Source organism: Saccopteryx leptura, chromosome 2 (genome assembly GCF_036850995.1).
Source record: "Saccopteryx leptura isolate mSacLep1 chromosome 2, mSacLep1_pri_phased_curated, whole genome shotgun sequence".
NCBI lineage: Eukaryota > Metazoa > Chordata > Mammalia > Chiroptera > Emballonuridae > Saccopteryx > Saccopteryx leptura.
Genome location: NC_089504.1, coordinates 50,046,021 through 50,068,145, shown reverse-complemented (window position 1 = coordinate 50,068,145; position 22,125 = coordinate 50,046,021). Strand labels below are relative to the sequence as shown.

Sequence of the window (22,125 nt, the reverse complement as noted above, 5' to 3'; positions counted from 1 at the left end):
AGTTTCACTTCCATCCCACATACATAAATAGTGCCCAAAGGTCATTTCTAATGCACAACAATCACACACGAGTACATAGATGTATTATATGTGTGTGTGAATACATATGTCTATAGTTCTGCCTGTGCTTAATTCCCCTACTTCACCTAAATGGGTTGCTACCCAATATCCTCTTATGATATAAATGAATAAAAAAATTACATAGTAGGATTAAAATACTGTTAACAAAAGGGCAAACCTAGTTTGCATTACCTGACTATAGCCCTCACACTGAGGCACTCTATATGGTCTATTTCCATAATAGTTGGGGACCACAAAACAAATAAAGAAAAGCCAGGTGAGCCTGTTCAGGCCTTCTAATGAACAGCGAAGATAGGAAATCAGAAGGAATTCTGGTGCCAAATCAGCCAGATTTAGGTGTCACAGAGCAATGCTGACCTAAAAGTACTGAGCAAAGAGAACTTGATAGAACCCCCTCGCAATCACAGTGCACCTCCCATTCCTGTTCGAGGAAGTGCTCAGGTGGGAAAGAACATGAACCCACTGAACAGTGACAAAGCCACACAGCAGCCCCACCACCCTTTGTAAATGAAGCAATTGATAATAAAATTGTCATATTGTTAATCTAGGGAAAAGCAAAAATCCGTGTACTGAGCTAGACAGCCAACATAGACTGAATAAAGAAATAAACTAAGGCCCAAGGAAGAAAAGATGTTTGCATTATAAAGAAAAATTATATCATTTGGATTCAACCTAGCAAATCTACTCGTTAGTGAAAAAATGTTCTTCCTTAAAGGTACCTTTAATTTAAAGTGAATACATTTAGTTCTTGTACAATCTTGAAGAAATCTTGGAAATAACCAAAGCTCAATGGCTTATAATGTACAATATAAAATACACTGCAAAGCTTAGTCATAAATAAAATGTAGTGATGACATAAAGGTATGCAAAATAGACCAACGGATGAGAACAGAGAGTTAAGAAAAAAATTCAAACATACATATTTACTTGATTTGTAACAAAGGTGATAGATACTATGTTGCACTGGGTAAAGGATGGTCTTTTTGATAAATGAGTTGGGTTAATTAAATATCCATATTGGAAGAAAAAGGGTGGATCCCCTCACACCATACTCTACAATTCATCTGAAATGGATTTTAGATATAAATGTAAAAGCAAAACAACAGAGTTTAGAAGATAAGATAGTAGATTATCTGCATGATCTTAAAGTAGACCAAGATTACTATAAAAAGATACAAAAAGCAATAATCAGAAGGGGAACAACTCATAAACTGGAATTATTACAATTAAGAATTTCAATAAAAGAACTAAGACGAAAATTAATATCAAGACAGACAAAATATGTACAATATATTTACTCTACAGAGACTCATATCCTGTATAAAAACTCCTACAAAAAGAAATCAGAAAAACTCAATTTTAAAAAGGTAAAAATTATTTTATAAAGGATAAACAAATGGCCATTAAACATATGAAAGGGTGCTCATCATGCTTACTTATCACATAAATGTAAATTAAAACAAAAACGTGGCCCTGGACGGTTGGCTCAGCGGTAGAGCGTTGGCCTGGCGTGCGGGGAACCCGGGTTCGATTCCCGGCCAGGGCACATAAGAAGAGGCGCCCATTTGCTTCTCCACCCCCACCCCCCTCCTTCCTCTCTGTCTCTCTCTTCTCCTCCCGCAGCCAAGGCTCCATTGGAGCAAAGATGGCCCGGGCGCTGGGGATGGCTCCTTGGCCTCTGCCCCGGGCGCTAGAGTGGCTCTGGTTGCGGCGGAGCGACGCCCCGGAGGGGCAGAGCATCGCCCCCTGGTGGGCAGAGCGTCGCCCCTGGTGGGCGTGCCGGGTGGATCCCGGTCGGGCGCATGCGGGAGTCTGTCTGACTGTCTCTCCCCGTTTCCAGCTTCAGAAAAATACAAAAAAAAACCCAACAAAAACGTAATTACCACAATCCAGCCACCAGAATAGCTAAAATAAAAAGATTAATAATACTAAGTGTCGTTAAGGATAATGGCAACTAGAACGCTCATGTTACAGATGGTAGGAATGTAAATTAGTACAATCATCCTGGAAAATTCATTGGTAGCCTGTATGTATTAAAACTGAATCAGCAATTCCTAATCTTAGATACAGACCCTAAAACAGTGGTTCTCAAACTTTTTGAAGTCGGGGTGCATTTAAAATCCTACAAATAATTGTGGGCACACTATATACAAATTTCTGAGAAGTATGTTATAATAAAGTCAAATATTTAAAAAAATATATTAAGTCCAAGCGTGCTTTTATGGTAACTAAACAAAATAAATACAACAAAATTAAATTTATTCTGACATTAAAAAACATTTTTATGATACATTTTTTGAGTATGCATTTCAAAGTTCATAAAAAAGAAAGATTAAAAAATTAAAAAATGACAGTTTTTTTTATATATATAAATAAATTCTTAGTAAGATTTAGTAAATTAGGCAGGTCCCAGCATGAATATGTTATGTTTTTTCATTCTTGTGTTTATGAGAAACATGAGCCTGGTGTGTCCTAGCGATTTCTTCAATGTTTGGGCATATATTTAAAAGGCAAACTCTCATTTACTCATCAATACATTGAAGAATTCCTCTCTTTTTACTCTTAATTGTGTTGAGTGCAGAAAAACCCCACCATACATATCATCTTAATTTTACACCAAACAGAGGATAGAAGAAACTTGCCTCCAGTCTTTCTGGGGAACATGGGGGGAGTGTAAACAATCCAGCACCACAGCTTAACAGCCTTTTGCAACCTAATCAGACAAGTGAGGTGGGGCATTGGGTAGACTGTTAGTTTATAGCCAATTCCCCACACCTCTGTCCCCCAAAAATCTAAATTCCAAAAGCCCTGTTGGTTTTTTGGTCCCCAACAGGCACATATTTCTCTGGAATACCATAGGGCACACCTGGAAATCTTCTACAGTGCACCAGTGTGCCCTGGCACACACTTTGAGAATCATTGCCCTAAAGTAATGTATGCTTATGTTCACAAAAAGACAGGAACAAGAATGTTCATATTGACATTATTTGTAATAGCCAGAAACACCCAAATTTATATTAACAATAGCACAAATAAACAAACTATAGCATATTCATAAAATGGAATATTATACAACTGTGCTATCCATACAGTAACCATAAGTCACCCATAAATTTAGAAGATTAAATAAAAGTAAAAACTCAGTTGTTCAGTCACCCTGGCCACATTTCATAGGCTTAATGGCCACATGGCTACTGTATTGCATAGCACAAACATAAAACATTTTCATAAAGTTCCATGGGACATGGCTATTACAGAACAATAGGAATAAATGCATTACAAAGACAAGCAACAACAAGGGTGAAGTCCACAAATGTAATGTTCAGTAAAACAAACCAGATACAAGAAATACGTACTGCATGCTTCCATTCAAACTAAGTTCAAAAAACAACAAAACTGATCTATTAGAAGTCAGGATGGGGTTGGAAGTACTGATTGGAAGGGAAGCAAGAGGTGGCTTCTGAACATCTGGTCGTGTTAATTCACATCAATAGCTCTAGACGCAAATGTGGTTGCAATGGTAAAATACATGGACTCAATCCTGATGATGTGTGTACTTTCCTGTATATAAAAATTATCCCCCACCAAAAAGAGGTAAAAGAACACAGCCTTAGTTTATTTCTGAAGTCTTCCTTTGCTTCAGTTTCCTCTGATGAAACTAAACTCAAGGTGCTTATCCTGGATAAATAATAGCATGCTTAGGATTATAGATTAATTTTAGCCAAGAAAGAGGGATTAACAAAATCTCATATTCACTATTTTAACATGGCTGTAATGGTTATACAATGACTAAAAAATTGTAATGGAACACAGAGGAATGAGGAGAAGATAATGTGACTAGGAAGTATTTGAAAGATATTAAGAGAGAAAGGAAAGTATGCACAGGGACTTTGAAAGTTGATATAGGTACTAGGGAATCAGCAGTGGTTCAGTTCCCAATAAATCCTCAGAGAAGCCTGACCAGGTGGTGGCGCAGTGGATAGAGCATCGGACTGGGATGCACAGGACCCAGGTTCGAGACTCCGAGGTTGCCAGCTTGAGCGCAGGCTCATCTGGTTTGAGCAAAGCTCACCAGCTTGGACCTAAGGTCGCTGGCTCGAGCAAGGGGTTACTCAGTCTGCTGAAGGCCCACGGTCAAGGCACATATGAGAAAGCAATCAATGAACAACTAAGGAACCGCAACGAAGAATTGATGTTTCTCATCTCTCGCCCTTCCTGTCTGTCTGTCCCTATCTATCTCTCTCTGTCTCTGTCTCTGTAAAAATTAAAAAAAAGACTTAAGTCCTCAGAGGAAAGAGAAAGTGGTAAACCATCTCAGCAAAAAAGGTGACTGACAGATCAAGTCAGTTATTAAAAGTCTCTAGATTTCTTTAGACTATTTATTAGGAAGAAAAAATCCATCAAAACATTATAGAATCAGGAGTAGAAAGTTTCCCTGTGAAAAAGTGCAGGCTGTCTTTGGTGGCCAGGAGCCAACAATCCAATTAAAATAACTACCACTAACAATGCCCACAAAACCTGCATCTGATTTTTTTTTATTGAATTGATTGGGGTGACACTGTTTAATAAAATTATATAGGTTTCAAGGGCACAATTCTATAACACATCACCTGTATGGTGTATTGTGTGTTTACTGCCCCAGTCAAGTCTCCTTCCATCAGCATTTATCCCACTTGACCCTCTCCTACCTCCCCTGACCCCCCTTTCTCCCTCATAATCACCATTCTACATCTGATTTTGAACTTTAAACATTGCTTTTTTTAATAAACTAAATAGTTATCTAAATATTGCTAATATCATTTATGGGATTTAGATACAAAGAAAGAAAAATCTCCCATTGGGTAGAGACCATTTTCAAAATAAATCTGTTTATTGTCTTTAGAAAAAAAATTTTTATAAGTACTCTGGAATGGACAAGGTTCAAAAAAGGTAGGAGTTTTATATTATAATGCAATCACTTTAACAACAGCTTCATCTCTGTGAGAGTTAAGGAACCAGAGAATCAGCACATAGAAGTAGTGTTGGGAAAGATTCCAGAGGTTGCCTATCATTTTTATCTTATTTTAGCAAAATTTCTTTAAAGAATTTCACATGTTAAAAATACATTCTATTTTTGAACACAACCAGCTAAGGAGATTGCTCTACCTCCCTTGGTATCCCATTTCAATGACTGTCACTACGAGGAAAGTCTTCCTTAGAAACCTCCTAAATCTGGTCATGCCATTTAAATTATTTGTTTTATTCTTAATAAAAATGGAAGATTAGTACTATTCCTTTTCTCCATGATGACAATTCACCTTATAATAACTTCCAAACTCTTGCTGAATCATTTGTAAAAAAATGTCATACACATTATCTATTTATCACTTGAAACAATGCTATTCTTATCTGTCCCATTTTACACATGAGGAAGTTCAGGCTGAGAGAGTAAAGAAATTCAGGTGTAGGGAGATGTGACGATCCCAACATAACTCAGCTTCGCTATGCTTGGGCTCAAACTCAGCTGCTTCGTATGGAACTGTTGCTAAATCACCAAGGCCTCGACCCCCTCCTGCTCCCCACCTGAACAAGCCTAGAAGAAGCAGTCATACTTGGGACAGGCTTTGCAAAAGCTGAGCAAAACTGAAGGGTTTGCTTCGACAAGAACCCACGTGCCAATTTATTTTCTAAACTGACAGTGTGATTTTGCAGTGGATAATTGTGATTTGTGCCAGTACCATTCCCCTTCTTCTACCAATTGTATGTACATTTCCCTCGGGAACTGTCAATCAGATTGCTCAGCCTTGTCCAGTGAGCGAGCCCAGAATCCAGGCTAGACCAACCAGGCAGGTTTTCCCAGGAATGTGAATCCTGAGTGGAGTGAGAAAGACTGAAAACGGTCAGAGTTCACCCGTCTCACAGATGAGTTCCTCAGACCTGCCCTGGTTTCCAAGAGCTAGTCCTTCAGTTTCTCCTCAATTCCCAGTAACCTCAGCGGCCCCCAAGTTCTCTGTCTCCTTAGGTTACCCAGTGTTGGCTACGGCTGCTTGCCAGCACAGAACCTTGATTGCTACAACTCTCCTGAGAAACTGATTAAAATGCATACTGATTAATTTCTGCTTTTATTAAGTGCTTATCATACAGGTGAGAAATACTAAAATAAAATCAGGCTCTTAGCATTTTGTAAACTAAGAAAATTCCCTTATGGTGACAAAAAAAGTGGTATTTTTTTTTTTGTTGTTCATCTGATAAAAACCAGCAATAAACTGACATGTTCTTGTCGACATTTTTATTCTGAAAAAATGGCTTGTGCGATCAGGGATTTCTCAGGAAGTACAGAAAATTCAGAAAGCTGTAAATGTGTTTAATGAGGTACTTTCCCTGTGACAAGTCCTTTCTTAGAAGAGTTCACAGAAAAGGCCCTGGCAGGGTAGCTCCGTTGATCAGAGTGTGGTCTTGCTATATGCAAGGGTGAGGGATCAATCCCCGGTCAGGGCACAAACAACAATCAACCAGTGAATGCATAAACAAGTAGAACAAATTGATGTTTCTCTCTCTCTTTCTCTCCTCTCCTCAAATAAATAAATAACTTTCCCAGAGGACAACAGGTACTGTAGCAACATGTCCTCCTGGATTTTGCACCCACGAGAAAAAAGAAACTATCAGGCCTGCACACTCCTCCTGGCTAGGTAGTCAAAGGCAGCTGCAGCCTAGGTGCTAAATGAGCCGCAGTTATCAGGACTAACAGTCTAAAAGTAGAAACTAGAACAAAAGGGGTGACGTTGTCTACCCAACTTTGGCTTGCGGCTGCCTTCTATTCAGTAACCATCTTGAGCTCCCTTCTTGAAGAAGCTCTGCATCGGATTCTCCACCTGGGACTGGCAAAGGCCTTCCTGAGGCCTGTCAAATCTTTGAAATGGCCAAAAGAATTCCTTGTGTGAACAGTTCACAGAAATTATGAAGCAATGATTAAGGGATACCAGGATCTGTATCTCAAATAATCCGCTCAATGAATAAAAGCTCCTACAACATTTATGGCATGTTGTGGAGGAGACAGCGAATTATAAAACCAGAAGCTTGCTTACTCTAAGGTAATTTGCAATCTGACCAAGAAAATAAGGCACATGCATGTGGAAAACAGCAGCCAATGCAAAAAGAATGCTAATTGCCAGGAATAGACAGTAAGTACATAAAAATCAGGGGTCAGCCTGACCTGTGGTGGCACAGTGGATAGAGTGTTGACCTGGAATGCTGAGGTCACCAGTTCGAAACCCCAGGCTTGCCCAGTCAAAGCACATACGAGAGCTATGATTTGATGCTTCCCGCTCCTCCTCCGTCCCTATTTCTCTCTTTCTCTCTCTCCCCCCTCTCTAAAATCAATAAATAAAATCTTTAAAAGGGGGGGGGGGCAGAAACTTATTAGCTACTTCCATAAGTATTAAGCACAGAAACTGTTCATCTCTTTTTTTTGTTTTTTTGAATTTTTCCGAAGTGAGAAGCAGGGGGTGGGGAGTAGGCAGACAGACACAGACAGACTCCCACATGCACCCGACTGGGATCCACCAGGCATGCCCACCAGGGGGTGATGCTCGGCCCATCTGGGGCGTTAATCCACTGCAATCGGAGCCATTCTAGCACCTGAGGCGGAGGCCATGGAGTCATCCTTTGCTCCAGTGGAGCCTTGGCTGAGGGAGGGGAAGAGAGAGATAGAGAGAGAAAGGAGAGGGGGAAGGGTGGAGAAGCAGATGGGCGCTTCTCCTGTGTGCCCTGGCCAGGAATTGAACCGGGGACTTCCACATGCCAGGCCGATCAAGTATAGGATAGTGGATACCCTCTCGGGGAAAAACAAATCTTTATTCAGTAAAATTTTGGAATTTATTACAAGCCACTCCTGAACTGGTGATCTCTGGAACACTGAGTGAGGCCTACAAAAAGTCATATGATGCCGTGCCATCACATGCCATAGGGCAGTGATTGTGGTCTGGACCAATGCAAGTGCACCAGCCAGCCCCGGCCAACCAGAGGGACTCTTGATTCAATGCAGAACACACAGGAGCAAAAGAAATTCCAACATTCTGGTGTGGCGTTCCAAGCTGGAACCATTTTCACAGCAAACAAAACTGTGAGTAGTTTTCCAGTTAAGAACAGACTATATCATTTGTAAGTTATACCATGCCTTATAAAATATGAAACTCAGAAGCAAGTATAAAGTTAGGCTGGGTAATATTGGGAAGTCTTTGTTTTTATTTATGCTATTACCATAGATTATGGCCAATGTGGCAGGCTGTACAAAGAAACATTTTAAAAAACAAAATGGTCATTTTATTTGTTTAGTGCCACAAAATAATATAAATCACAATGCACTGCTTCTCAGTAATTGCTAATAAAATGTACACTAAGTCCCTTAAACTATTTATAAAATATAAAGCATATTATAACCAAAAACTTCTGTAGAAAATTCTAACCAAAATATAAAATATTATTATTAAATAAATGTCATAAACACAAGAAAATAAAACTCAGCTTTCTTAGCCTGGATTCAAAACCTTTCACATGCACATGCTACACTGTATTTTGGTTCCTATTTTCCAGTTCTCCTCCAGGAGAAGTCTGCTCCAAGTAAACCGGCCCCTTTATGCACTGCACGCACTTTCCTCTTTCTGAACATTCCCTTTCACCCTTCCTCCTGCCAGGTGCGCCCTCCCTTAGCTCTTCCCCGGCTTCTCTCTGAATTATAAATTTCTGCCTAACTCTAATTAAATTTTTCTGCATCCCTGACAGCACACTGCATTTATTTTATGTAGACAAACATTTTTTACAGCTATTTGTTGATTTAAATAATCTTTTCAACCACTTAGGAGTCAAAAGAGGAGACTTCTAATTATTTAGGCTTACGAGTGACTTACCTATTCATAAAACAAGAAATTTTTTGAGCCTCTACTATGTACTAGACACAATGCCAAGACAATGAAGGATACCAAGATGGAACTGACATTAACATTTACTTTCAAGCAGCTTAGGAGAGTCTAGTCAGAAAATCAGATCAATACAAAATCTGTTATAATTAACACAAGCTGGACCATTATGTATACTCCACTAAAGGTTCTGCTAAAGGAAGGTGGGATTACTTAGTACTACAGGGGAGAGTAGAGAAGAACTCTAGGAGGAAGCTGCAGTTGGGTGGAACAGGAAGGAGAAGACATAATTCCTTAACAAGCATTAATAAAGTCAAGGAGTGGGCAGAGCTCGAGAAGTTAATGGGCGAAGCAAGGAGAGTGTGACGCATTAGAATATAAATGTTGAAAAAACGGAACAAATGTAATTTATATTCTGACTTAACGGGAATTAAACATATTAAAGAATGTTTAATTCCGAGGTCAGCACACACGAATGTCACTTTTTTAGGAAGTGTGTTACGTAACTAAGAGACATGGGAAAATTTCATGGGATAATTATGATATTTGAGAAAAATGTATTAATAGATTGTTATGATGTTGATTTCCACCTGAATGGTATTCAACAGAAAAGTCTACTTAATTAGAATTGATACAAAGAGCTCAAATAACACACTGTTAAGTATTCTTCCATGTATTTTATGAATAAGCATAAACTCAACTCCACTTTCTACATCTACATGACTACGATAAATGATCTTCATATGGAAATCTAACATTAAGGCAAGGTTCTGAAGGATTCTTCTGGAGCATCCAAAAAAGATGATTTGAGGGGGGGGGGAGTATAACTTAGGAAGACTATTGTAAGATGTAAATTGGCAACATGTCTGTAGTCACACAAATGTACGTCAATCATACCACACATTTTCCAACTTGGCCAAAATTCATCAGGTCATCATATATCCACCAATTGTTGTTTGGAAAAGTCACTGGCATTAACAAAAATTTTTCTTCTAAAGAACTGTCTTACAACTGCAACAAAACAAGCATGTTGCCTATTTCAGAAATTCCTTACACAAGATTTGTTGCAGGGCACGGGGCCCACTATCCTTTTAAATTCACACTGGATATCCAGGCAGTGTCACCTGGTTCAGGTGTCATAGTCCCTGGCTCACAAATCTACCCAGGTCTTTTCACTCTTGAGAACAGAAGCAGGAAGGGTTATTTGTGGAGGGTCTCTCAGTAATCTGCAGAGAAACACTCTTGTTGCCATCGAAAAACTAAGTGTAAGGAGCATCTGATAAGAAACAGCCAGTTAATTTCAAGGCGTCATTCAAGAAACAGAAATGCCTGATTTTAATAGGATTTCTATAGTTAGAAACTTCTAGATGGTAACATAAGTGAAGGTACCCAGAATTCATTTATTTTACCTATAATTCATTTTTATGAGTTAAATCTCAGCTTATGAGTCTCACAGGGCATGCCAACTGCTTGCTATTCCCTTACCACTGATTCTAGAATGTGGAAATATCCTCAAGTAGATTATCAGAAATTCTGGAGGAATGGAAGTTCTGATTAAAGACCCTAAAATAACTGTAGGTGCAAATATAGTATTTTGTCAAAAACAAGAGAGATTTTACCAGCTTTCTAAAAGATCAGCACCTATAAGCCCTAAGGAACAAGGCTGTGTTCATCAGTGGAAGTACTGATTTACAAAAAGGAAAAAAAACAGAATATAAAGACATTTCTACAAATTCCAAACAGATTCCCTTCCCTTAGGGCGGGGGCCTCTGCACAGACATCACTCCCTGGTGTCAACGCAGGCGCTGCGGAGCTTCCTGTGGGCCGACTGCAGCGTCCCTCAAACCCGAAGCCACCGTCACACGCACGGGCCTTGTTTGGGGTTGCTTATTCCAGTCTTTGGAGGATGAGCAATTATAGCATTTGTTGTCACCTAAATATAAACCTAGTTTTCTATTTCAACTAAGAGATAATGCTGGATATTGGGAAAGTTGGCTTATTTTCTAAAATGCTGAAAATTCCCTTTTGTCGAATGATTTTAGAAGTGTCCGTGACTTTAACACAACTGTAGAGAAACGTGTTTGAAAGGTTATTGCAAGTGACAGATGGGCCCATTTTGAAGTAAAATTAAGCCTGTGGTACTACTGAAAGGAAGTCACAAAATCCAAAATTAAACCAGACAGAATGGTCTTAAGCTATTTTCATTCTTTTTTTTTTTTTTTCAAGGAAGCACGAAGAGTGGGAGGCTGAGGCAAGGCCTCTTCTCTGAATTTCCTTGCTTTGGTCAATTGTCTTGAACTTACAAACTGTCTTCCCAATGAAATGTGTGCCCCTCAACTGTAAATCCACACATTGTTATCGTTGAACATCCAAATGTGTCTCTTGTTGATATCGCTAAGAACACAACTCCAATTTTTATAGCTGTAACTTTAAAGATCTGAGAATAAACATTTATTTAAAAACAACTTATTGAACTATTAAAAGTCTCATGTAGGATGAAATGAAAGACAAACATTTCAAAAACCCACTAGGCATCCCAGACGCGCGCTGCGGACGGTGTGGCCAGGGGTTCCGTGAGCAGCCATGCCTACCTTATTGTGCTCATACTTGTAGGGGATCTTGAGCGTGTCCATGGCTCTGATCATAGCCTGCATGGCCGTGAAGATGTTCTGATACACCAGTTTGGTGAAGCCCCTTTTGTCTTCATCCGAGTATCCCGACCCGTGGATGATTCTCATCTGCTTGATAAACGTACTCTTGCCACTCTCTCCTGTCCCTGAAAGATGGATAACAGGAGCTCATCAGACCATGACACCGTCCCCCAGTTTCCCTCTTAAAATAGAAACAGCAGCTTGGACGTGACAACCCCCAACAGCCTGCTCAGAGGAGAACAGAGCGGCATCACCAGAGGTGGACATGTCCCCTACAGTGAACACTTGGCCAATCAGAGAATGAGAGTCCATATCAGAGGCATAGGTGCATAAAAAAAAACAACTGTCACTCCTTGGGAAGCCACTCAGCATGAATTTTGATAGTGCTTTGTAACCATCTATCTTCTAAGAAACACAATGAAAACACCATCTTTTGAATAAACACTTGAAAAAGCTTTCTTCCCTGAGAAATATCTGAACTGCTTCCAGGAGGCGGGGTTGTTTAGCCAGGATTTGGATTTGGAAATGACAATGCATTTACACAAATGCTAGTCAGACAGTGATAAGAGAAAAATGCCTAAAAGTTTCTAGATACTGTCTCTTATTTTAAAATGGGGTATACAGGGAGTACAGTATCCAAATAAAAATGAAGATCTTTCTGCATAGTAACTATATTGTATCTAGTGAGGTTATTTATTTGGCTAAGTGGAAATCTCAACCGTGAATACTGGTTAAGAAAAAAGTACCTAAAAAGGAGCACTTCTAATAGAAACAAAGCTATAAAATTGTTTTTCAGCCCTGGCAGGTTGGCTCAGTGGTAGAGCATCAGCCCAGTGTATAGATGTTCTAGGTTCAATTCCTGGTCAGGACACACGGGATAAGTGCCTATCTACTTCTCCAGCCCTCAATTCTTGCTTTCTCTCTCTCTCTCTCTTCTCCTCCTGTCTCTCTCTCTCTCTCTCTCTCTCTCTCTCTCTTCTCCTCCTGCAACCATGGCTCGATTGGAGCGAGTTGGCCCTGGGCACTGAGGATGGCTCCATGGGCTCCCCCTCAGATGCTAAGAAGAGCTTGGTTGCTGAACAATGAAGGAACACTCCAGATGGGTAGACCATTGTCCCCTAGTGGGCTTGCCAGGTGGATCCCGGTTGGGGTACATGTTGGAATCTGTCTCTGCCTCCCCTCCTCTCACTGAATAAACAAAAAAATTAAATTTTTAAAAAGTTGTTTCTCATTATCAATCTACAACTTACAGAAAGAAACTAGTACCTTTATTTTCCTAAATAATACAAAGTATTTAAAAAAAAATCTAGATTGCTTCTTTGTGTATTATCCCTACTGCAGAAGCTTGCTGAGAGCTACACAATAAGAAGAGATCGTAACGTGTGAGTTTAATGGTACAAGAAGAAAAGGACTCAGGCAACAGGGCCTCCTTCTCCTAGCTACCCAACAAGCTTCTGTACTCACCCCCCCCAAAATAAAACAACAACTACAAAAAAAAAAAAAAAAAAGCAAGTACGAGATGAAGTATAAACTATCATACACTGGGTAGCGTTTCACTTAAGCCATGCAAGAGCAGTCTACACTTGGCAATTCTTTGAACCTAATAACTAAGCATAACACTAATGCAGACTTCTGACCAAGTGGGATCGGTAAATGAATGGGAAGGAATTAAGAGTTAAGAAAAAGAAATCCAAAAACCAACTCCAAAGTAAGATAATTTCCTGTTGCCCCAGACACATCCAGAGTTCCCCTATCCATTTTCTCATCTTGCTTGATGCCCCAGGAGGCTGACAAGCAAGGATTACATAACAGCTCTCTCATCCTGAGTCTTCGACTTGGGTTTTTAAAAAAGATTTAATTTATTCATTAGACTCTAATGATTAGAGAGAGAGAGAGAGAGAAAGGAGGGAGGAGCAGGAAACATCAACTCCCATATGTGCCTTGACTGGGCAAGCCCGGGGTTTCAAACCAGCGATCTCAGCATTCCAGGTCGATACTTTATCCACTGCGCCACCACAGGTCAGGCCTTCCATTTGGATTTAGTCCATGGGATTGGGAGACACCAGGAGGGGACTAGAGAGAGCAGGAGAATGGACAGGGGGCATTTATTCTTCCAGCTCCCTCCCTGTAAGAACACCACAGATAAGCTGTGTCCCCTTCAAGAGGCCACAGTCCAGCTGAGTGATCCACTCCGGGTTCCTGTATGACACCCTGCCCTTGCTCAGTTGCTGTGGGGCTCTGGTTACTGCACCAGCCCTCACTTGCTACCTACACCTGGCCCACATCTTTGTCAACAGTCCCTGTATAAAACTCTCCTCGGTCACCCAGCTAGAGTATGCCATGTTTTCCGCTCAACCCTGCCTATTACAATACCAAAGGAAAGACGGAGCAGTGTATATAAGATGAAGGAGTGAGAAGGCAAGGCAGTGGAGGGTACACTCTTCTTCCTCTGCCCTTCCTTGATAAATCTTGTTTATAAGGTGCTCTGTAGTTTATAAAGTGCTTCTAGTCACTAACTCACACTCTTACCACTCCTCTGAAGGCTATATCATGATGAAATGATAGAGCCCAAACCAGAATCCAGGCTCCTGACTCTCCCGCAACATACAATAAACCCAGACCTGCCCCCCAGAACATCCATGTGCACCCCTCCACCTGTGTCCTCCCACCCCTGTCTAAGTCCAATCTCCTGTATAGGCAGGGGAAACAGTGGTTTCCACTTCCTGAATATACCCTCCCTTGTATAAGAAACTGAAAGAAATCTGTGTTCAATCCCTTATGCTTTGCCAGGCACTTTGAAATAGTCATTCTATCCTCTCAAAAATCTGTGAGGTAGAGGCGTTCATCCTCATTCCATACAAAGGAAAAGGCCCTGGAGAGGTGAGGCATCGTGGCTGAGATGACCTAACTGGCAGCGGCCAGCGTGATGCTCAAGACTAGCGTTCAGCTGCATAGTTTGAGTTTGTCACAAGAGTTGACCCCTGAACAACATGGGTTTGAACTGTGCGGGTTCACTTATAATGGAGCAGTTCAAGCCCCCATTGTTCCAAGGTCAACTTTGTGGTTGGGGTTGGCGTATGAAGAAGGGAAGCTGTAAATCTGTATGGAAGGTCAGCACCCTAAGTACCCAAGTTGTTCAAGGGCCACCTGTTCACAGCTGCCACAAATACAGGGTAATTAATTGCTACTGCCCACAGTCAAAAATGTCTTAGCCTGGCTTTGACTATACCCTACTTTTATCCATTTAGCCTAATTTTGAATTTCTGAATACTACTTTACTAATGGAGACCCATTTTGAATCTCAGTGCTATCTTCCAATTGACTGGCTATCCCTCCCAGGTAAAGTTCAGTCAAGAACTTTATGTTCAAACTATAATTTCATTATATCACGTAGCAAATTCAAAGTGAAACCAAAGCTTCATTTAGGAGAAAAATCTGTGTGATGCAAATGTTGTAGGCAGAATGATAAAACTAGTCTACTAAAATAGTATTCTGCTATAATACTGGATTGGACCCAAAAGAAAGTATACGAACTAAACCACAAACCAAGCAAAAAACTCAGCTTCTTTGTTCCATAGAGACTTCTATCACGGAAACAAATGGCCTGTTCTTAGCAAATGTATAATGCAAAGAGCATGTACTTCTCCTATTTTTGTAGTTATACAAGATTCTCAGGGGTTGGAAATGGACATTTCAACAATCTATTCAGGATTAGTATGAAAAACATATTTGGTACTATAAAAAAAAAAACAGCTATTCCCCAATTATATAAAATGATGTTATTTTCTAAGGCCACATGAAAGTATAATGAGAGACGTCACAATTATTTCACTCTGAATGAAAGAAAGCAGACTCTTCCCCCGTGGGCTGCTTTGTGAAGGCAGTGATGGCTAATCTCTTTTCACAGTACAGGGCACAAATAACTCTTGACCTATCTAAAGAAATAGAAATCTACTGTTTCCAAAGACACATAAAATAAAACCTAGCGAGGAGCCATGATATAAGTGTGTGTGTGCGCGCACACTGCGGGCAGGGGTGTCTCATTCCTTGATATTTTGACTATGTCTCCCACCAAATTAATAATGTTAATAAAGATATCAACACAGACAAGGGTGTGAATCCCATAAAACTGATTTTCTCCTTTAGTAATCTCTGTATATGTGACTGAAAATATTCCCCAGAAAAGTAATTTGTACCTTTGGGCAAGTACTCTGCCTTTTCTTATTCCAGCTAATCAAAACACCCAGAAATGAGCCCTGGCCGGTTGGCTCAGTGGTAGAGCGTTGGCCTGGCGTGCAGAAGTCCCGGGTTTGATTCCTGGCCAGGACACATAGGAGAAGCGCCCATCTGCTTCTCCACCCCTCCCCCCTCCTTCCTCTCTATCTTTCTCTTCCCCTCCCGCAGCCGAGGCTCCATTGGAGCAAAGATGGCCCGGGCGCTGGGGATGGCTCCTTGGCCTCTGCCCCAGGTGCTAGAGTGGCTCTGGTCACGGCAGAGCGATGCCCCGGAGGGGCAGAGCATCGCCCCCTGGTGGGCAGAGTGTCACCCCCTGGTGGGCATGCCAGGTGGATCCTGGTCGGGTGCATGCGGGAGTCTGTCTGACTGTCTCTCCCTGTTTCTAGCTTCAGAAAAATACAAAAAAAAAAAAAAACACCCAGAAATGAGACTGTGTCAGAATCATGCTATTAAAAAAAGCCTCTTCATCCGGCATGCGTAATTGGTTTTGAGGGATACTTAATTTTTTTCCTTCCCTACCCATTGGATGAAGATAAAGCACAGACAGCAATTCCCAATTCATTTCACATGTCCTTCCATCAGAACAAACATCACATGTGAATTTAATATCCTACTGTGGAGTGCACCACTTTGTAAGCTGTTAGAATACAGCATACTAGACATGCACACTCACACACACAATCTGATGCTTCCATTTTAGTTTTTGCCAAGATCTTTTCAACACAAGAGGATTTCCACATACATCCTCAGCCACAAATCCATACTTGTTCCATGTAGCCTGCTCATACTAAGCATCTCTGAAGTTTACACTGATTATTCCACCTATTTGCACAACTATTATAATCTGTCAATAGTTCTGTCCAATTAAGCTCTAAAGATAGAACAGTTTCTCTTATTCCACATCCCAGTGCAATAAGAATGGCAGTTTTAAATTCAGTAATATATTGACTTCTTAATTGACAATGAATTGTTATTTACTGTTGAAAGCTACCATGGACTCTTTGATACCTTCCCTCCCACTTAACTTGGATTCTTGGACCACACTTTTACCAACAGAGCAGTGAAACACAATCTGTGTAGAATTGCTCAGTGCCTCCAAACCTGTCAGTTACTACTGTCATTGTTCTGAAGAATGCCGGTGTCCCCAACTTCCATTCAAGGGCCCTGGAAAACAATGACCGATCACTGCACTGTCAGGAACTTCAAGGGTCCTCATGGTCCATTCTCTTTATCATCTTATGGGCCCAGAGAGACTCACACCACTGCTACTTTTTATAAGCTTCCAAGAAAAAGAAGAAACACCAAAAAGGAATTATAAAAATGGTAGTATTTAAAGCTGTACAATGAATATACTTGTTTCATCCTGCCAGTGCCTCTGATGACTGTATTTGGAGATATTGTCAAACCATCAGAAGTCCATATCTAAAGCCTTTAATTAACGTGAAGGCTCCAGCCAAATGGCTCTTCCCTGCACTCTGGATTGGCCAGCACCCAGATAAGAACGGCAAAGAACAAACCCAAGTCTCATAGAGCTCAATTACAATGCAAGTAACTGTACTTTTAAGGTCCACTGGTTTAGGCCACGAGTCTAAAACGTGGAATCTCAGCACCACCAAAGCTGAACTTGGGCTACATCCACATAAGCTTGGATACAGTAGAACCAGAATTTTCAGTGAGGAGTTTTCAACCCACAAGCACATCATTAGCCCATACCTACAAAAAATTAACAGCACTGAGATGAAACTGACTTAACACTGAGTCAAAATCCAATCCATGTGCTCCCCACGTTTCAGGCTACACACTATATAATACATATATTCTGCCTTCTGCATATTTTCTCACACTCAAACTGGAAACCTGACCCTCAAACTGAGTGGCTCTAATACAAGAGACACCATAACTTCCTCTTCTTTAAAGACTGTCCTTTGAGGGCAATAGTTGGGGATATTTACCTTATTATAATTATTATTTTGTATTTTTCTTAAGTGAGAAGCAGGGAGGCAGAGAGACAGACTCCCACATGAGCCCAACTGAGATCCACACAGCAAGCCCACTGGGGGCGATGCTCTGCTCATCTGGGGCGTTGCTCTGTTGCAACCAGAGCCATTCTAGCACCTGAGGCAGAGGCCATGAAGTCATCCTCAGCGCCCAGGACAACTTTGGTCCAATGGAGCCTTGGCTGCAGAAAGGGGAGAGATAGAGAGAAAGGAGAGAGAGAAGGGTGGAGAAGCAGATGGGTGTTTCTCCTGTGTGCCCTGGCCAGGAATCGAACCCAGGACTTCCACACACCAAGCTGATACTCTACCACTGAGCCAACTGGCCAGAGCCGGAGATACTTACCTTTTAATCCCCAAAAGCGTCAGGCAGAAAGTAGTAGACAGTTTTTAAAAGTAGCATAGATATTAACTAAATTTAGTCTCACCAACTGTGGATAGAAACTGAATAGAGATGGGTAAGTTAGTAGTAACCAGGACTATTAATAACAACTCAACCAGTTAAGTTGTTTTTAAGGGAATGACAGGCAAAATGCATTGAAAATGCAATTTGTTAAAAATAGCTAGAAAATCACTAGTCCTGGAGATCTCACCAAGTGGTAAAATCCTCCTGGGAAAGTACCTGATAATGCTTCCAAGGTTATGCAAAGGTGCAAGAGTATTTTCTTGGAAAACCCATCTTGCCATGGCAAATATCTGTGTATTAAAAACCAGTATTGGTTGGCTCTATAATATTCTAAATTTATCAAAAACCATTAAAATGTACACTTTACAATAATTTTGTGTGTGTGTGACAGATAGAGACAGAGAGAGGGACAGATAGGGACAGATATACAGGAAGGGAGAGAGATAAGAAGCATCAATTCTTCGTTGTAGCACCTTAGTTGTTCATTGATTGCTTTCTCATATTGCTTTACCCAGGGAACTACAACAGACCAAGTGACCGCTTGCTCAAGCCAGCGACCTTGGTCTCAAACTGGTGAGCCTTCCCTGCTCAAACCAGATGAGCCCGCGCTCAAGCCAGCAACTTTGGGATTTCAAACCTGGCTCCTCTGCATCCTAGTCCAATGCTCTATCCACTGCACCACCGCCTGGTCAGGCTCCAATAATGGATTTTATGGTATAATAATTATATCTCAATTAAAACCAACATCAGTATAGTTTGGAGAAGAGGAAGTTTATATGATGTTAGCACACTAAAGCTTTTTCAGGGGGTGACTGTGGGCTAACCTGCCTAATCTCTCCCCATCTTTGCCTTCCTGAGGAGTGAATGCTCACTCTTCTGCTTCTGGGTGTGTTTTAGAGCAAATTTCTGATAAGTCTTGAACTCACTTTACAAGGAGGGGAAGTGACTTGTTCAAGGATTCCGCTGGTTGACAACTAATTAGGGAGATGAACTAGAATATACGAAGGTCTCCTGTCTGTCCAGGTCTCCTAATCTTCTGTCTTCACGGGTTTTCTTTTTATGAAATACTTTTCCAATTCATAAAAGTTATAAATATTTATTATGGGAAATTCAGAAAAACATAAGAATTTTCAAAATTGCTAAAATTTAAAACATTTTGATAATTTTTTTCTAATCTTCTCTTCTAGGCAAATGCATTTTTCTGTTCTAAAACGGAAATAATGCTGTGTTGTTATCTTTCACTTACCATATTGTGATAATTACTCCAAGATACTCATTATTCTTCAGAAACAGTTAATGATTGTCTGATAAGCAATCGTATAGGTGTGTGATCACTGAACAATTTCCCTGTTGAAACGCATTTCTAATATTTCTAGCTTTCAATTTATAAACAATGTTGCGATCAACACCCCTGAAGAAAAACCTCTGCCTGAGCTCCCACTTCCTCAGAAGACCAGCAGAGAAGTGCAGCTAGGTGAACAAGCTCCGGAGTCTGACCGCAGACCGCTGTACCAGCTGACAAACCCAGCAGACTCTTCTTTATCCCATTCTTTTAACCAATGCTATACTTTCTTTAAATACCTGCAATTTAGCAGATAAAAACAAATCTTTGTTTTAATTTATTTCTTTACTTATAAAACTCATTTCCTATTTAGTCATTTGTATTTCCTCTGTGAACTGGCTTATTTATTTTTCTAATTTGAGGACTCAATGTCTTTCTTTTTTTTTTTTTTTTTGTATTTTTCTGAAGCTGGAAACGGGGAGAGACAGTCAGACAGACTCCCGCATGCGCCCGACCAGGATCCACCCGGCACGCCCACCAGGGGCGATGCTCTGCCCACCAGGGGGCGATGCTCTGCCCCTCCGGGGCGTCGCTCTGCCGCGACCAGAGCCACTCTAGCGCCTGGGGCAGAGGCCAAGGAGCCATCCCTAGCGCCCGGGCCATTTTTTCTCCAATGGAGCCTTGGCTGCGGGAGGGGAAGAGAGAGACAGAGAGGAAGGACGGGGGGGTGGAGAAGCAAATGGGCACTTCTCCTATGTGCCCTGGCCAGGAATCGAACCTGGGTCCCCCGCACGCCAGGCCGACGCTCTACGGCTGAGCCAACCGGCCAGGGCCTCAGTGTCTTTCTTATTGCTCTCCGAGAATTGAGTTTTTAAATAATTAAATCCTTGGGTACAAATATTTCCCTTATTTGTCATTTTCTTTTCATTTATTGACAAAATTTGATACGTAAATTTAAAATTTGTATTTAATTCATCTGTGCTTTCTTATGTGATTTCTTTAATTGGTTTATGTTTTTTAAAAAGCTCCATAAATAGATTTTATTCTGGCTTTTATGGCTTTCTATTTTATATTTAACTAATCTATACTTTTATGTGTGGTGTGCAATGATTTTTTTTAATAGCCCCAAAACTTTCTTCCCCAAGTAATTCTACACTTTAAAACTATTCTGTTGAAGATTTATCTCCAAATATAATGGAGTGTTTGATCCAAACACATGGTTTTTCATGTCCCCTGCTGTGCACACAAATGGTGGTCAACAGAATATAGGGAACATACCAACTCTCCAGAAGCAGCTCCCTGATACTACCGCTCTGTTTCCTCGTTCTCCTCTACTTCCCTACCCAGCTAGCAGACCAACCTCTCCCTGGCGCATTGCACAGTTAGAGGCCTCTCAAGAATGGTAGAGAAAATATGCCAGGATGTTGAAGATCCTACTCTCTCCCCCACTTTATAAGTCTATATCTACCCATTTTATAAGTCTATTTCTGCATATGTTGCCTATCCTGGTTCCTGCTCCGTACAGCTCAGTGACCTGGGTAAGTGACCTGCCTCTCAATGCCCGTTTCCTCATCTAGAATACTACCACGCACTTTACAGCTCTGCTGTGAGTTTTCACTGAGTTAATCCAAGTAAAGAGCACTGCCTGGCACACAGAAGTACTCAGTAAATACTCGCGGTAACTTACAATGCAAAGTCAAGCGGGAAAATGAGAGAACAGACTGATACGGGACTGGGGGGCAGGGCAAAACGGTAGTAATCCAGAGAAATACTACTGTATGTTACTTATTTTTTTCATAATAATATTTAAGAGCAATGATATTTTAATGCAAGATTTTTAAAAATCAGAATTAATGCCAATATAATCCATGATGAACAAAATATCACAACTTTAAATAAAGACAGGATTGTTAATGCAGCTGTACTAAATACTGAATCCACAGCATGTTCCTTACTCACCATACCCCGGTCTCAGCCTGGATTCTAATTCTCCATTCACCAAAATCAACGGGATAATTATCCCCATTATTTCAACACTTAAAGCTAAAGTTTTTGGAGACTTTTAGCTTAAACTGTTTATTCAGGGTTTTATTGGGTGTATACTCCCTGCCAGACATTATTCTAGGCACATGATACAGGACCCAGTCCTTGCTTTCACAAAGGTCACATGCAAGTATGAGAGGCAGATGACATTAGATAAATAGGTAGATGAATAATAAAATATCAGAAGGAAATGAATGCCTTGCCTTAAAGAATTAAAGGGTAATGAAATACAGAGAGACAGAGCAGCAACTTTAATTTGGAAAGCCAAGGAAAGTCTTTCTAAGAAGATACATTTATGCTGATACGTGAACATTCAATACCAAGCCACAAGAAAATTAGAATGGAATAGCATCCCAGGCACTGAACGTGCTGCACAGAGGCCAGAGTGGGAACAAGCTTGGCTGGCATGTTGGAGGTACCACGGGGTCAGTGTGGCCGAGGCTTCTCAGGTGGGGGGGGAAACCTGGGTGATGATGCAGGGGAGCCTCAGTTAGCTACAGAGGCGGAGGCTAAGTCACACAGGGTGTAGTATTTCAGA

At 40.8% G+C, this 22,125-nt stretch overlaps 1 protein-coding gene across 1 annotated transcript in view; it reads right to left on the bottom strand.

Annotated features, from left to right (window-relative positions):
• Window positions 1-22,125, bottom strand: part of LOC136394589 (guanine nucleotide-binding protein G(q) subunit alpha) — a 313,975-nt gene that overhangs the window by 193,768 nt on the left and 98,082 nt on the right. The window contains exon 2 of the mRNA XM_066367948.1: window positions 11,567-11,751. Coding sequence (XP_066224045.1) covers window positions 11,567-11,751 — 185 coding nt within the window. The remainder of the gene's footprint in view (window positions 1-11,566; window positions 11,752-22,125) is intronic.